Here is a 16,970-nt window from a genome sequence, read left to right on the forward strand (position 1 = left end):
TCTGGCTAATGGTTTATCAATTTTGTTTATCTTCTCAAAGAACCAGCTTTTAGTTTCATTGATCTTTGCTATTGTGTTCTTTGTTTCATTTATTTCTGCTCTGATCTTTATGATTTCTTTCCTTCTGCTACCTTTGGGTTTTGTTTGTTCTTCTTTCTCTAGTTCCTTTAGGTGTAAGGTTAGATTGTTTATTTGAGATTTTTCTTGTTTCTTGAGGTAGGCTTGTATAGCTATAAACTTCCCTCTTAGAACTGCTTTTGCTGCATCTCATAGGTTTTGGATTGTCGTGTTTTCATTGTCATTTGTCTCTAGGTGTTTTTTGAATCCTCTTTGATTTGTTCAGTGATCTCTTGGTTATTTAGTAACATATTGTTTAGCCTCCATGTGTTTGTGTTTTTTACATTTTTTTCCCTGTAATTCATTTCTAATCTCATAGCGTTGTGGTCAGAAAAGATGCTTGATATGATTTCAATTTTCTTAAATTTACTGAGGCTTGATTTGTGACCCAAGATGTGATGTATCCTGGAGAATGTTCCGTGTGCACTTGAGGTCTTGGATCATGTTCACTATCATTATTCTGAATCCTTTTTCTGGAAGGTTTCCTATCTCCACTTCATTTAGTTGTTTATCTGGGGTTTGATCTTGTTCCTTCATCTGGTACATAGCCCTCTGCCTTTTCATCTTGTCTATCTTTCTGTGAATATGGATTTTGTTCCACAGGCTGCAGGACTGTAGTTCTTCTTGCTTCTGCTGTCCACCCTCTGGTGGATGAGGCTATCTAAGAGGCTTGTGCAAGTTTCCTGATGGGAGGGACTGGTGGTGGGTAGAGCTGGCTGTTGCTTTGGTGGGCTGAGCTCATTAAAACTTTAATCCACTTGTCTGCTGATGGGTGGGACTGGGTTCCCTCCCTGTTGCTTGTTTGGCCTGAGGTGACCCAACACTGGAGCTTACCTGGTCTCTTTGGTGGGGCTAATGGCGGACTCTGGGAGGGCTCACACCAAGGAGTACTTCCCAGAACTTCTGCTGCTTGTGTCCTTGTCTCCATGGTGAGCCACAGCCACCCCCGCCTCTTCAGGAGACCCTCCAACACTAGCAGGTAGGTCTGGTTCTCCCCTGGGTCACTGCTCCTTCCCCTGAGTCCTGATGCGCACACTACTTTATGTGTGCCCTTCAAGAGTTGAGTCTCTTTCCCCTAGTCCTGTCGAAGTCTTGCAATCAAATCCCACTAGCCTTCAAAGTCTGATTCTCTAGGAATTCCTCCTCCCGTTACCAGACCCCCAGGTTGGGAAGCCTGACGTGGGGCTCAGGATCTTCACTCCAGTGGGTTGACTTCTGTGGTATAAGTGTTCTCCAGTCTGTGAGTCACCCACCCAGCAGTTATGGGATTTGATTTTACTGTGATTGCGCCCCTCCCACTGATTCATTGTGGCTTCTCCTTTGTCTTTGGATGTGGGATATCTTTTTGGTGAGTTACAGTGTCTTTCTGTCGAGGACTGTCCAGCAGCTAGTTGTGATTCTGGTGTTCTCACAAGAGGGAGTGAGAGCACGTCCTTCTACTCTGCCATCTTGGTCACAATCTCCTGCCTGGCTGAGTCTTAAGTGCCAAGTACATCTCCATCTTTTAGGACCCAAACTTTTTGACCCTTTTATTTAAGTCCCCAAATTTTGTTCACCTTTCTAAACAGGCTGTCAGCTCCTGGAGGCAGGTGAAGGTCAGTGGATGGAAGGAGTGAAGGGCAGGCAGGCTGAAGACCAGGGTCTCAGCACTGGACTCAGTCTGTGGGTCTGCTGTGGACTCACTGGTAACCCTGGACAAATGACTCATCTCTCTGGGACTCACTTTCCTCATCTGGAAACTGCGACACTGTTGTGAGGATCAAGGAATCTGGAGAGGGTCAGCCTGCCTTTCCAACACTGTCTGGCCCAGTATTTATGCATAGCAGCTGCTCAATAAATCTTCATTAAAGCAACAAATACAACAAAATTCAGGACGTCAAGTGTCACTATATTTAAAAAACAAATTAAAGCTTTGAGACAGAGCCCTTGCCAGTTTTCTTAAATATAACAGGTTTTCTAAAAAAGTATCAATAGAATGCCTTTGTTCTTGGAACTAGTCTGGCTTATTCACATTAAATGTTGTCAAGTAGGGGTTCACATGAGAAATGTCACTCCAATTACAGTGAACCCAGTGTTCTAAGAAACCTGTCTGCAAAACCTTTGAACCTCTAAAGGCAAACGAAGAACCACGTTTACCTCCATTAGCAACTTCTACAATATCAAAAACAAATGGCTTTTCAAAAGGAGACATACTTGAGATCAGTTTCTCAGCTCCCTGGTATAACACTGGTTCAGAATTCTGTGTTTCTCCCCGTTTAATCCACCAATGAGAAAATACTCACCAAGAGTCTACCTTACCGAGTCCTTAGCCTGAGAGACTCAATAACTGGCTATCATGATAGAAAATGGAGGTACAGAGAATAAAAAGAAGGGAATTTCCATCCAACTCAGGGCTCTGTTTCCTCATTTACTCACTGAATTATTCCACAGAGATTTATTGAGTACCAACAACATATGGGCATTAGGTCAGGGGGCATGAAGATTCAGGCCACCTACCTATACATTAAGCCTTTTCACAGTCTCTCCTCCCTTAAGCAGTTTCTCTGAACTGTCAGCCCCATTCCTATCCCATTCACACCCATTTGTGTCGGAGAGAAAAGAAAGGCAATCCATCACCCACCTTACCTCCCATAGGCATTCCAGGCCCTAGACCCATCCCTCCCACCTCTCCAGTTCTGCTTTATTCCATTGCATTTGCAGCTTTCCCAACAACTCTTTGTCATCTACAGTCCTAGCCAGGGGTCCCTGTTCTAGACCACACGGCCACTGCTTCCTCCCTCCTAAACTATTTGTTACCCCCCATGACTGCCACTGCCCAGGCTTCTTCAGCCTCACTGTCCGCTTCATCTTGGCTTTATCTTCTCATCCCTCTTCCTTCAACCATCTGTTTAATTCCATCTTGGCTGAGTTTCTCCCTCTGGCCTCCTTTACCTTCCCTGTTCTCCTCCTTTCTGAAGAACTGAGGGAACAGGTGTTAACATCAGGGTAATTAATAAATCATGAACCTAAGCATTTGTTTAAGAACTCATTTTTACATAATTATGTTTCTTCATCTCAGGACTAACTTTAGACTGAAAATGAGCATTTAATGAAAATTGAAAATGACAAATGCTAGACACTCTGCTTTTATAGAGCATGTATTTTATTCTTAAAGGTCTTGTTTTTCAAATCTAGGGCTACAGCTAAATTTTCAAGTAATTTGAAAGATTCATGTTCTACATGTTCTTGAAGCCAATTTAGAGAATGAATATTAAGTGAAGGGAAATCATGGTCTTCGCAGTTCTGAAGACAACTCACACTTTCTGAACTGAAATCAGACTCATCAGTAAGCTCCTCTTTTGCTATTTTCTTGACCACTATTTTTTTTAATTTAATTTTATTTATTTATTTATTATTTTTGGCGTCATTGGGTCTCAGTTGCAGCAGGCAGGATCTTTGTTGAGGCATGAGGGATCTTTCGTTTGCAGCACATGGACTTCTCTCTAGTTGTGGCGTGCCGGCTCCAGAGCGTGTGGGCTCTACAGTTGCAGCACGTGGGCTCTCTAGTTGAAGCACGCAAGCTCAGTAGTTGTGGCATGCAGGCTTAATTGCCCCGAGGCATGTGGGATCTTAGTTCCCCAACCAGGGATTGAACCCGCGTCCCTGCATTGGAAGGCAGATTCTTTACCACGGTACCACCAGGGAAGTCCCTTGACCATTATTTTTTGAGCATTGTCATTTTTATGGTAACCTGAAAGCTGCCTCCTGCTACAAACTGCACAAGATTCTGTAAACTATCCATAATCAGACAAGAAGCAACAATTTGCCTAATTTCCTGGTAACTGTTCTTTGCCAGCTGACAAGAATTTCATCAAGGCAGTCAAACAATATAGACAGCTTTTCTAACTAGACAGTTGGGAACTGTCCATTAAACTGTCCAGAAAACCCTTCATTAAACTACAGATGAGAGGAATGGGTTTGAGTTGCAGTTTGTTATCGGTCTATTTGGGGAGATGCCAGTATTTCAACTATCCGTGCCAAACCAGCTCTCTACAACTGTTCCATTTTTCTGGAAGGAAAAGAACATTAATTTTATCTGCAACATACTTGAAAGTTTCAGGATCAACAGGGCAGAGTCATCTGAAAGATATTTTTGAGATGTGAGTTCTCTAGGTTTCCTGAATAATGTGAAGGCTATTTGTTAGATACGGACATGGATCCAGAGGAAGAGGAAATATCAATTCATCAATTCCTAGGATGCAAAAATGACAGCAGTGCCCAAAATGAGCTGTTCTGCTGCCTGCGAGCGCCATAAGCATCAAGTAGTAGAAACCCATCACAGCTTAAAAGATTTCCTATGTGACACAGACTAAGAAATAAAACTATAAACTTAGAAAATAGTATAGAAAATTATTTTGAAGATCTTTTAGTCCAATGATGTTTAAGGGAAAGATATGGGCAGGGAAGTGCAGATCAGAATCTCACAAGAAGGAGGGATTTGAAACTATATACGCTGTCTTCTTCTGGGAAGATGGAATAGATGTACTTTTCCTTGTTCTTTCCACTAAGTACAACAAAAAATTTCGAATATTATATATATGTATAAAACAAACATAGACTCCAATAAATTGAAAAGAGAAGGTAGACTAATTAGAGACCTCAGCACCTGAGGAGTGACACAGTGGTGAGTTCCACAGATTTTCTCATAAGTCCCAAAATTGGAGCTAATGAAGCCAGTAATCCAGAAACGCAAAGGAGTACAGACAAAAAATTAAAAAGAAGAAGAAGAAAAAAAGAACAGCCTGCTCTCTTTAGCCAGAGTACCAGGAAAGGGACAGCCTAGCAAGAGAGAAAATTTAGACAATAATTGCTCTACCTTAGTCAACACCACAGAAAAAAAATGACAGTCCTACCCTCGCCAGCAAGGGCTCAGTGGAGAGTCTAGACTTACAACCTTGGGAGGCAATAACAAGGCAGCCCAATCTCTCTCTGTGTCAGTGTGGCATCACAGGAGGTTGAGTGGAAAGCCGGGACTCTCCTACCCGCACTGGCCGCTAAGCTTTTATATACAGAATGGATAAACAACAAGGTCCTACTGTAGAGCACAAAGAACTATATTGAATACCCTATGATAAACTGTAATGGAAAAGAATATATATAAAAAATAATGTAAATATGTATAATTGAGTCACTTTGCTGTACAGCAGAAACTAACACAACATTATAAATCCACTATACTTCAATAAAAATAAAATAAAATGCAAGTTAACATAGAAAAAAAAACCCTTGGTGGTGTCAGTGGAGACCACAGGGGTGGGGTCTTGACTTCCACCCCAACCAGCAGTAATGAGGTGCCCCTCCCTATCCCTGATGGGACAGTGTCAGAGGAGTTCAAACGGAGAGTCAGGGAGACCATCCCTGCTCTATGAAAACTCCTGAACAGTAAGATTTGATGGGCCTCTGGATGATAACATGCAGGAAGGGTGGCCCATCCCAGTTCCAATGGGACAGAAGATTCTGTGCTTGAGACCCTCCTGGACCTCATCCTATATACTTCTTCATCTGGCTGTTCATCTGTATCCTTTGATGTCCTTTGTAATAAATCACTAATCTAGTAAGTAGACTGCTTTCCTGAATTCTGTGAAGTTCATGAATTCTTGCTAGCAAATTAATCAAGGAAGGGTTGTGGGAACCTCTGACTTATAGCCAGTTGGTCAGAAGCATAGGTAACAACCTGGACTTGTAATTGTCATAAGAAGTGGGGGACGGGGAAAGTCCTGTAGGGCTAAGCCTTTAACTTGTGGGATCTGACACCATCTCCATGTAGATAGTATCAGAATTGAGTTAAGTTGTAGAACACACATCTGGTGTCAGAAGTGAAGGTGCGGTAGTAGAGTACTGAGAGTACAGGAGACACACAGGAATGTTTTTCCTCCAGAAAATCATACAGAGAATATTCTCTGATCGTAATGTTGAGTTAAAGAAGCTAGACGCAAAAGAACACATACTATCTGAGTTCATTTATGTAACTATGAAAACCATATGCAGGTGGTAAAACTGAAAACAAGGCAGTGATTATCATAAATGCCAGAACAGAGGTTCCCTATGATAGTGGTAGTGGGGAGAGATGGAGTTGTGATTGGAAAAGGGCACACAGAGAACTGCTGGGTGCTGCAAAGTTCTATTTCTTAACCTAGGTGGTAGCTGTATATTCCAATAATGCATTAAGCTTTACGTACATGCTTTTGCTCTACTCTATCCACGTTTAATATTTCACAGTGAAAGAAGTTATAAAAATAATCTTGTATTTGCAAAAACATTGACTATTTCTTAAAATTTTGTTTTTATTATTCATTTATGCGCTACCACACGTCAGAAAAAATTGATGGCAGGTCTTCTTATGACTCCTACCTAATAAGGTTTGGGAGCACGATCATTCCCAAGATCCTTTTTTTCTGAATAGAAAAACAAAACCACAGACCTACTGCATCAGAAACTCTGGGGGTGGGGCCCAGAAATCTGTGGTTTAATAGGCCCTCTTGGTGATTCAGATGCTCGCCAATGTTTGAGAACCACTGGTATAAGCACACACATAAATTATCCTTGTGGGCTTCCCTGGTGGCGCAGTGGTTGAGAGTCCGCCTGCCGATGCAGGGGACATGGGTTCGTACCCCGGTCTGGGAAGATCCCACATGCCGCGGAGGGCTGGGCCCATGAGCCATGGTCGCTAAGCCTGCGCGTCTGAGGCCTGTGCTCCGCAACGGGAGAGGCCACAACAGTGAGAGGGCCACGTACCGCAAAAAAAAATAAATAAATAAAATAAATAAATAAATGATCCTTGTTATTTTCACAGAGTAACAACTTCATCTTCAAGACCTTCTGAACTTGAACCACATGCTTAGAGCACCTTGCATCGTACACCTACAAGCACCTGTTCTGTCAAAGATTGTACTGGCTGTTGTGCAAAACTGACCTGGAGACCTGATTCAGCCATGGGGAAAGAGGGAGCAATAGATCATGCCCACCATGTGTGAATGGCAAAGTCCATCACCAAAACTCAAGCCTCTGGAATGAGCATCCAAGATCCAATCTCCTAGAAGCATTTAACAAGTATTAAATTGGTAAATTCTATTTCCATTAGCCAGAGTGTACATCCTTGATAGGACTCATGACCACCACTGGGGATGAGGATAAAACAAACTACTTCCTTGCATAGCCACATTTGCTGAGCGGCCCCAGGAGACCTCCTTCTTTAGTTAGGGCTGAAGAGTCCAAGAACACTATCCTGTCTGAGGCAATGAAAAACTTCCCTCCATGTTTTAGGCTGGTAAGGACTGAGCTGTCACAGCTGTGCATGAGGTCAGCTGCATGTGTGCTAGGTATTCATGATGAGACACGGTTCTCAGCCTCGAGATGATGATAATTCTGAACACTAACCCTTATGCACCAGCACCAACCTTCCCTGAAATGAAAGCACTAGAGATATGCTGCCAATTCATTTCAGTTAAAACAAAGGTATTGCCTCTTCCCTCCCAACCAAAAGAAAAACCTCTGGAAAAAGGTTAATTTTCTGATTCTGAGAGACAGAAAGTAATCTAGAGTCAGAGATCTACCAGACCAACTGCTTCACCTCTGTAAGGACTTGAAAGAGGACTCAGAGAGTCAAACACTTCGAGGGCCTGTTACACGTTGTCAAGGCAACCACAACCCCGAGCTCTCACAATGGGAATCTTCCCAACCAGGTTTTCAGGCAATCACTTGCCCTAAATTCTTTTTGTTTTAGGCTATTCTTTAAATTCTTTTAAAATAAAAACCGTTAAAAATATATCTTTCTATTATCCTGGAACCCTCATTATTTCTTGGAGTTTAATCTTTCCTTTCGAATGTCTAGTCTTCTATGTAAATAAAATTCCGAGGTAGTAAGGGTCTTGAAGCAATAATAATTTTCTTTTTGTAATCATACAAATCATGCTGTCTTTCAAAATAAACTCATGCAGATATGGTCCAAAGGGCGTGTGTTTTGGATGAAAAGAGCGTACTGGTTCCAAACCATGATTATGACATGAGGGTGGGGAAGAAAAGGCTAAACAAAGACCAGCAGAAGTGCAGGCAAACAAACCCACGGAATAAGAAATACTGATAAGACAACCAGTGACATCTGCAAAATGACTGGTATTCCAGGATTTTATGGTATTATCATTAATTGTTTTAGGTGTGATAATGGAATTGTGAAGAAGGAAGGAAGGAGGGAAGGAAGGAGGGAAGGAAGGAAGGTGAGTCAAGGAGAATGGATGAGAATAAGGGAATGGAAAGAGGACAGTGAAAGGGAAGAAAGACGGGGAGAGAGAGAGAAATAGAAGCAAAGAGATGCAAATAGAAGCAAAGCACCATCTGCACATGGTGGAGATGCCACAAATGCCTCAGCAACCCCCTTAATTTATGTAGGCTGTGCAGCATTGATGGATAAAACTTGGAAAAGCTCGACATCATAAAAGCCTGTCCCAGTAAAAATTCTGATGGAGCCCAGTTCCGATGTGCCTCTTCCACTGCTCCAGGATAACCACACTACACATCCACGTTAGCCCGCTCAGCCTTTGGGGAACATGGTGGGGGGCACACTGAGTTCGTTTCAATGGATGACTGTCTTGGGGGCAGTAATTCCTATGTTTGCCTGGCCCCAATGGGACTGATGGGCAAAGCCATCAGTCTTATTACTGGGCACCAACATGTAGAGAAGGCAGAATGGAGAAACACGAGAAGGAAATCAAACACAGGAATTTAAAATCCAGTGAAAATGAGTGCAAATAAAATTTCATAAGATCTCCATGGTAAGGAAACTCAGCAGAGTCAGCTCTTGATTACTCTAGTAAAGGAGACAAGAAAAGTTAATCCAAACATCATTTATGCCCAGTCCTATGTTCCTGTTTTGTTTTGATTTTACATTGGAGTATGAGTGTTTGGGGATTGCTCAGCAAGCACCATAAACAGCTAATAAAGCCCTGCTCTCGCAGATGCCACAGGCATTACTTTGAATCCTATCTGGTTTGGATGTTTTTTTCCTTTCGTATACTTGTCTGGTTTTGAAGGGAACTCCTAGGGCACTGCTCCCCACATAATTATCCAGATGACTCCTGATAAAAATCAAGCCCCAGAGTCTATGCCAATCAAAACACAGCCAAGGCCTGGTCCAGAACCAGCTCAGGCACCAGAGCACTAGTGAGATGGTAGAGATCAAAGTCAGAGACACACTTGCCTCAGTGGGCCATACCACACAACTTAGAAGCTAACTATGTCACTGTCACAAGGAACTCACAGGGGCATCTCCTAGGACCAGTGCATGATCACCAAGGCCATAATCTGAACCCATGAGAGCAGAATGCAGGGTCACACCCTCTCCAGAAAGGCTGCCAGTTATTCCACAAAGTAAGTGCTCCACAAAAAAACATGTCTGGGGCTTCCCTGGTGGCGCAGTGGTTGAGAGTTCGCCTGCCGATGCAGGGGACACGGGTTCGTGCCCCGTTCCGGGAAGATCCCACATGCCGCGGAGCGGCTGGGCTCGTGAGCCATGGCCGCTGAGCCTGCGCGTCCGGAGCCTGTGCTCCGCAATGGGGGAGGCCACAACAGTGAGAGGCCCGCATACCGAAAAAAAAAAAAAAAAAAAACCATGTCTGATCTCTCTCACTGCACAGTTTGGAATTTTATCTCCTCTTCACTCTTCCCTTAGTAGATGTTCAACTATTCAAATTCAGCTTTCAGTTTCTTACTTTCCAAATCGAGATGATACAAGCTATTTGCGGAATAATATCTGAAAAAGTGAAACACAGTGCTGAGCTAAAAGACATCATTTGATTATCATTCTGGCTCACTATTAATTCAAGAAATGTATACTTTTTTCCTTTTAATTCAGAGAATTAAGCATTTTCTGTAAGAAAGATGAGAATGCAGCTCCCGAGCTGGACCATTCCTACAGGGATTCCCATCCAGGCAAAGACAGGAAGAATGAGTCCATGGCCCACGTTTTCAAGTTAGCTTTCTCCACCTGGGGGAGGAAGATAACATTTCTGAGCCATCGTATTTTTTAAATATTCTGTTAACTGTCAGATACCCATCTGCTTAATTATCCAGTTTTTATGGGACTTTAGGATTGTTATTTGCAAAGGGTACAGATCTGCCTTGTCAATTAAATAAACTATTCCTGTACCTCCTCACTCTGCTGCTCTATATGACCAATCAGATTGTAAAGGTTTCTTTAAAAAGCACTGGTGGATTTCTGGGAAAAATGGCGTCAAGAACACATGTATCTAAACTTGTTTCCATTACTCCCATTAAAATGACCAAGAGAGGGCTTCCCTGGTGGCGCAGTGGTTGAGAGTCCGCCTGCCGATGTAGGGTTGTGGGTTCGTGCCCGGGTCCGGGAAGATCCCACATGCCGCAGAGCGGCTGCGCCCGTGAGCCATGGCCGCTGAGCCTGCGCGTCCGGAGCCTGTTGCTCCGCGGCAGGAGAGGCCACAACAGTGAGAGGCCACAACAGTGAGAGGCCCGCGTACCGCAAAAAAAAAAAAAAATGACCAAGAGAATATAAAGATGGGGGCCGAGGGGACTGCACCAATACAGGAAATAACACAGGTGCCACTGACACGCCAGAAATGACAAGGAATTTTGGCAGATGGGACTAGGCTGAAGAAAAATACCGTAAGCCAAATAGCATCTCCCCCTCTTAAGGACAGACTGGGTTCTTGAGAAGCAGGGCTCTGGCACCCCTTACTTGAAACGGCAAATCCAGAGGGGAGAGTGGGCTACAGAGCAGGTAAAAAGCCCACCAACTGGACACGCCTGTCTGTGGTGCCTCAGAAGCATTTGAAGCAGTCAGGGTGTCATAGGGGCATCTGTGATACCACAACTCACACCCGGGTAAAGATCAGAGCAAAGAGAAAGATGCCCCAGGAGCTATGGGTTCCCCGAACCCGGACAGAAATGAATGAGGCAGAGAGTATGACAGAGCTTCCACTCTGCTCCCCTCATGCTGATGGATCCCCCTAAAGTGATATACTAGTCCACTTCACTCAGGAAATGGGGGAAAAATCCACAAGGTGTCTATGAAAAGCTTCTGAAACAAACAAGGAGAGCACAGCATTTCAAACTTGTAAAAAGATTTATTACAAGAAGCAAAAATAATTTTTCAAGAGCATCACCTTGTACTCTCAAGAAAATTTTTGAACATACACAGTCTATGAAATGAGATAAGGTAGCAAAATAAGAAGAAAAAAAAAGCAGTTGGCCAAGAGGCTTGAGAAAGAAAATGGGAACTGAATGAGATGAGGAACACTAAGAATCAATCTAAAAATAAAACAGCATCACTGTCTGCATTAGAAACCATATAAAGCAGCCCTGGTTCAATAGAAACTGAATCAGGGATGTGGAAAGCAAACATGAGTTCTCCCAAAAGGTAGAGAAGAACAAAGGGACCAAAATCATGAGAAAGATGGTGAAAACAATGGAGGACAGTGAATAGAGCAAACACTCAAAGTCAGTGTTCTTGAGAAAGAGAGTCTAGAAAACCAACAGGAGGAAATACCTACACTGCAGATCAAAAGTGGTCACCAAGCACCAGGCAAAATTAAAATGAAAGGATGGACACTGAGCTACACTTTGATGAAAATTTTAAATGGAAAAGGCAGAGACAGGAGTCCAACAAGCATCAAAACGAGGGTAGAAAGATCACTGTATTACAAAGAGATGATCTGGGCTGGCCTCAGACTTCTCCATCAGAGGCCAATGGGCCAGATGGTGGTCATTCCATAATTCTACACATGTGCTTAAACTGTACAGAACTACTACTACTACTCCTACACACACACACACACACACACACACACTGTGTGTACATATAAAAACTGGTGAAATCTGAATAAAATTTGTACTCTAGTTAATAGTAGTGTGCCAATGTTAATTTCCTGGGTTTGATATTATATTATAGTTGTATAAAATGTTATCATTGGCAGAAGCTGGGTGAAGGGTCCATAGGATCTGTCTATACTATCTTGGCAACTTCCTGTAAGTCTATAATTTGTATTTTTTTTGAGACAGTAAATCAAGGATCAAGGTCTACTAAAGAGATTTGAAAGAAAAAAGAATTCCATACCCCAGTAAGTTGCTGGTCATAGGTGAAAGCAATGAAAAGTCATTCTCCATTATGAAAATAACATGCAATATCGGAAGATTCAAAGCAAGAGCTAAAATATCTGAACATTTTCTTTCATGAATCTAAGTTGTGAAAATGGGCAATCATGCCCTATAAGGTCATGCTCTATAAGGTCTATGATGAGCACTGAGACTAGTTAAGAAGCATTCAGTTTAAGTAATTTGCTATGAAAATGATTCTAAAACCAAAAGCAAAGATCTATGTTTAAGGAATGATACATGATAAGAAAAATTTCAATAAGAAGAAATTAGGGGGCTTCTCTGGGGGCACAGTAGTTGAGAATCTGCCTGCCAATGCAGGGGACACGGGTTCGTGCCCCGGTCTGGGAAGATCCCACATGCCGCGGAGCAACTAGGCCCGTGCACCACAACTACTGAGCCTGCGTGTTTGGAGCCTGTGCTCCGCAACAAGAGAGGCTGCGATAGTGAGAGGCCCGCGCACCGCGATGAAGAGTGGCCCCTGCTTGCCGCAACTAGAGAAAGCACTCGCACAGAAATGAAGACCCAACACAGCCAGAAATAATTTAATTAATTAATTAATTAAAAAAGAAGAAGAAGAAGAAGAAATTAGGCCTAAAATCTCAGAACATACCCAAAAAAACCTCTGGAAAATAGATTTAGAAAGTGGAAAGTGTGGGACTTCCCTGGTAGCACAGTGGTTAAGAATCCACCTGCCAATGCAAGGGACACGGGTTCGGTCCCTGGTCCAGGAAGATCCCACATGCTGCAGAGCAACTAAGTCCACGTGCCACAACTACCGAGCCTGCGCTCTAGAGCCCACGAGCCACAACTACTGAGCCCACGTGCTGCAACTACTGAAGCCCATGCACCTAGAGCCCATTCACCGCAACAAGAGAAACCACCACAATGAGAAGCCCACTCACCACAGCAAAGAGTAGCCCCTGCTCGCTGCAACTAGAGAAAGCCTGCGTGCAGCAATGAAGACCCAACGCTGCCAGCTAATCTCCTTATCTTATTGACACATGGGAGGCAAAAACATATGTTCTGTTTTATTTTTTATGTTGATACTAAACACGTGGTTTAAGACCCTTACAGCTATCTTTTAGCACAATAAAGAATTGCTATACTAGTTATAAAAATAAATACAAATAGCTTACACTTCCCTGTTACAAAGACTTTAGATTAGCTAAAAGGTTTCCCCCATATGCTTTGTCCATCTTTCAATTTTTTTTAATTAATTGTATCCACAAGTGATGCACCAAAAGAATTCAACAAATAAAGGATAAAATTTTTTTCAAATGGGCAAAATATATCAAGGAAACAGAAACACCAGATAGTAGGGATGGCACTGTTAGTATCAGACAATAAGAAGAAACTTCTGTTACCTGGTATTAGAGCCAATTATAAAGCAACTGTAACTAAAAATAGCTTAGCAATGACATAGTAATAAATGGATCAAATGAACAGAAACAGAACTTAGTGTATAATAACAGTGTAAAAGAAGATGGTTATAATAAAGTTAGCCTTTTAAATCAATGAGGAAAAGAATGTTTGAAAATCAAAGACAGAAACAATTGGTTATTCAGAAAAAGGAGGAATTCCTTATCTTATATCATATACTAAAATAATTCCAGTTGAGTTAAATGCAAAAATTAAAAGATTGAGAATAAAAATGTATTTATCTGAAAGGCCTTTCCAAGTACATATTTGTGTGCTAACAATAATCTCACTACAAACAAAATGCAAGACAAATGATAAATTGAGGGAAAATATTTGTAACAAAATGAAAATCATTAAGAAAAGGACAAACACCCTCTAACTATATGGGCAAAAGACATGATTAGATTATTCACACACACACTCCCTCCCCAAATTCAAACATTCATTAAAAGCACGGGAAAAACTCATCACTAATAACAAAAGAAGTACAGGTGAAAACAACTATATAATAACTTGGGAGTGTAAATATGTATAACCTTTATGGAGGATAATTTGGCAATAGCAAAGTAACATAAGCAAATTATACCTTTAAGTATCTTTAAATTCAAGTACTGTAAGCTTTAAACTTGCTCATGGTTTTCTGAGAAGTCATATTAAGGAAATAAAATATGTGTACTAAAGTATCTGCTCCAAGTGCGGGGGGTGAGCACAGCAGTCATTAAAGTGGCCAGTGGATTAGCCCAGCCCTGCCACTTGGGTGACCAGCAATAAAACGATGTCAATAAAATCACCCACATTTTAGAGCTTTCTAGAGATCTGAAGAGAGAATTATGGGTGCCTGGCCCATGCGAATTGTTCAGTAACTATTAGACACTGATAGAAGGGGTAGTGATATTTATCTACAATCCTGCACTAACAGGTTCAAAATCCCTTATCTGAAATGCTTGTGGTCCAACTGTGGTGCTTCAGAACTAAGACGTTTTTGGATATGAAAAGGTAACAGTATATTTACCTAACTAGGTCTGGGAGAGCACCTAGTAATCAATTACATCACTATTCCTAGAGTAAAATATATGAATATTCATTCTAAGTGAGATAAACATCAGTTCAGGTCAGGTTTTGCAGTCAAATGAGTTATGGAAAAACTTTTCGTTTTTACAGCTTTCTGGACTTCAGATTTTTACAAGAGTGATTGAGAACCTATATTTATAACAGAGGAACATTAGAATCTATCTAAACATATGATAATAAGGGGTAGGTTACATAAATTATGATACATTCATAAGATGGAAAACTACACAGCTATAAAAAGTCACTTTTTCCAAAGAATATTTAATAAACTGGGAAAATGTTCATGAATAGCAGGTAAAAAAAAGCAAAATAAAAACACGAATTATGAATTCTATTTTGCAAAAGTAAATTATATAATATTCCAGAATAAAAGACTACAAGGAACCATACAAGGACGTTAAATTAACCACATTGTGGTTAACCACATTAACCACATTATGTTCTTCCTTATACTTTTCTGCATTTTCTAATCTTCTATGATAATCAGGAAAACAATCCATTAATTTTTGAACTATTTATGGTTGCTGTTCCTGCATAGGACTAGGCTAGTTCTCATCCTAGAGGGTTAACAAGCCCATCTCTACTCTCAAGGAATTTACCAACGCATCTCTGGAGAGCTGAGGGCATTATTCAGTTCTCTCCACATTAGAATGCAGTTCATTCTTCATCAGCACTTCCCCACTGGCTCCTCAGGACAACTTGACTCAGGCACCAGGACTTTTTCATACCTCTACCAAATGAAACCCTGGTGACCTTGCAAGTTAGTGATAAAAATGGCATCAGCGCTACAATAAGAACTTGATTCAACCCATGACCTTACCTAAAGAAGCTAAAAAAGAAAAAAGCAGGGACTGTTTAAACGTGTTTGATTTTCACTTTTTTACTGTACTCATCAAATCGCAATCATTTAAGAAATTATGGGGGAGGAGGAGAAGGTGATTGCATTTGGGTTTGTTCCAGGTGCTCCGCATGAGTAAAAGGATATGAACTTGAACTTGACAGACCCAGCAATGAAAAGCATTTTGTGGAGTTAGTGGGATGCTAAGAGAGATCACGACATTGGTTCGTGGAGAGGACAAGCAAGAGTCATCTTACCTAACAGACCACTCATCAATGTCTAAGGGGTGGTCTTTGGCCAGAGCTTTAAAGGGCTCAGCCGTATTCAGTGTGGGTGTTCCTAACACCCAGGTGGTCTTCACTGAACTCCACCCAGGTCTGGAATTCTCCAATGGTTTAATACACAGTTTGAAAACATTTTATGCCAAAAGGCTTTTTGTTATAAGCCTCAATTCCAAACATGGAACAAAAGAGATAAATGATCCATCAGCCTACACCTAATCACCTAAAGGGACCACATGGGTTGACATTTAATCACTTTTACATAGATTCCAATAGTCTTTTTAAACTATTGCTGAGAACACGAGAAATCCTTGTGCAAAGCTTTTGCCACACATAAATAATAGCCAACTGTGAAGTTAAATAAGAAGTTAACTCTCTTAGCTTAATCCCACAGAAAATTACTTGTTTGCAGGCAAATTATCCACTGGGGATACTTTTTTATTTGTGGAGTGCTAATCCTTCCCTCCTGCTTTCTGCCACCCTTCTTTTCCTCCTTCCTCCCAACCTGAAGAGAAGGAAGATAAAGTAAATGTGCACAATCCCCCATTCAATCAGGACCTTGATTAAAATAAAGACCTTCCAGGAAAAAGGTGACTTACTCTATCCCAGCTGAAACACAGGCCCAGTCGATCAAGTTGTTTCCTCATGTGTCTAATATTACTGCGAAACAAAGGGAAAAGAGTTTGGATTTTAGAAACAGGAAAAGCCATAAACAAACTACACTTTGAGAATGTGAAAAGGAAACTGGAAAAGTCTAGATTATTCCAAAGGGCTTTAAGTGTTGTTTCGCCCTGGCGAAGAAATTAATTACTAAGAATCCGTGAAAATATCTGCCTAGTAGAAGACATCTATTCTTTGGACCCTTGCAAAATCCACTAAAAACCATGATAGTCTTTGGTCCTAGGGACTAACCCTTTCCCAGGCCATTCAGGAAGGCAACCCTTCTGATTTGTGCACTCCTGGCCCATCCATATGCCTGTATTCTGCACAAATTTAAGCCAAGCATTTACAAATTTAAAAGCGACTGAAAAGAAAAATCTTAACATACAAATTGCGGGAATCCAGGAGGAGCCATACAATGC

General features: G+C 41.5%; 1 protein-coding gene across 3 annotated transcripts in view; it reads right to left on the minus strand.

The window, feature by feature from the left end:
- The window catches only part of LARS2 (leucyl-tRNA synthetase 2, mitochondrial), a 271,915-nt gene that overhangs the window by 110,250 nt on the left and 144,695 nt on the right, over positions 1-16,970 (minus strand). For all 3 annotated transcript variants that reach the window (XM_060162179.1, XM_060162177.1, XM_060162178.1), the window contains one exon: positions 16,488-16,548. In XM_060162179.1, coding sequence (XP_060018162.1) covers positions 16,488-16,548 — 61 coding nt within the window. The remainder of the gene's footprint in view (positions 1-16,487; positions 16,549-16,970) is intronic.

Source organism: Lagenorhynchus albirostris, chromosome 10 (genome assembly GCF_949774975.1).
Source record: "Lagenorhynchus albirostris chromosome 10, mLagAlb1.1, whole genome shotgun sequence".
In the NCBI taxonomy this organism is placed as follows: Eukaryota; Metazoa; Chordata; class Mammalia; order Artiodactyla; family Delphinidae; genus Lagenorhynchus; species Lagenorhynchus albirostris.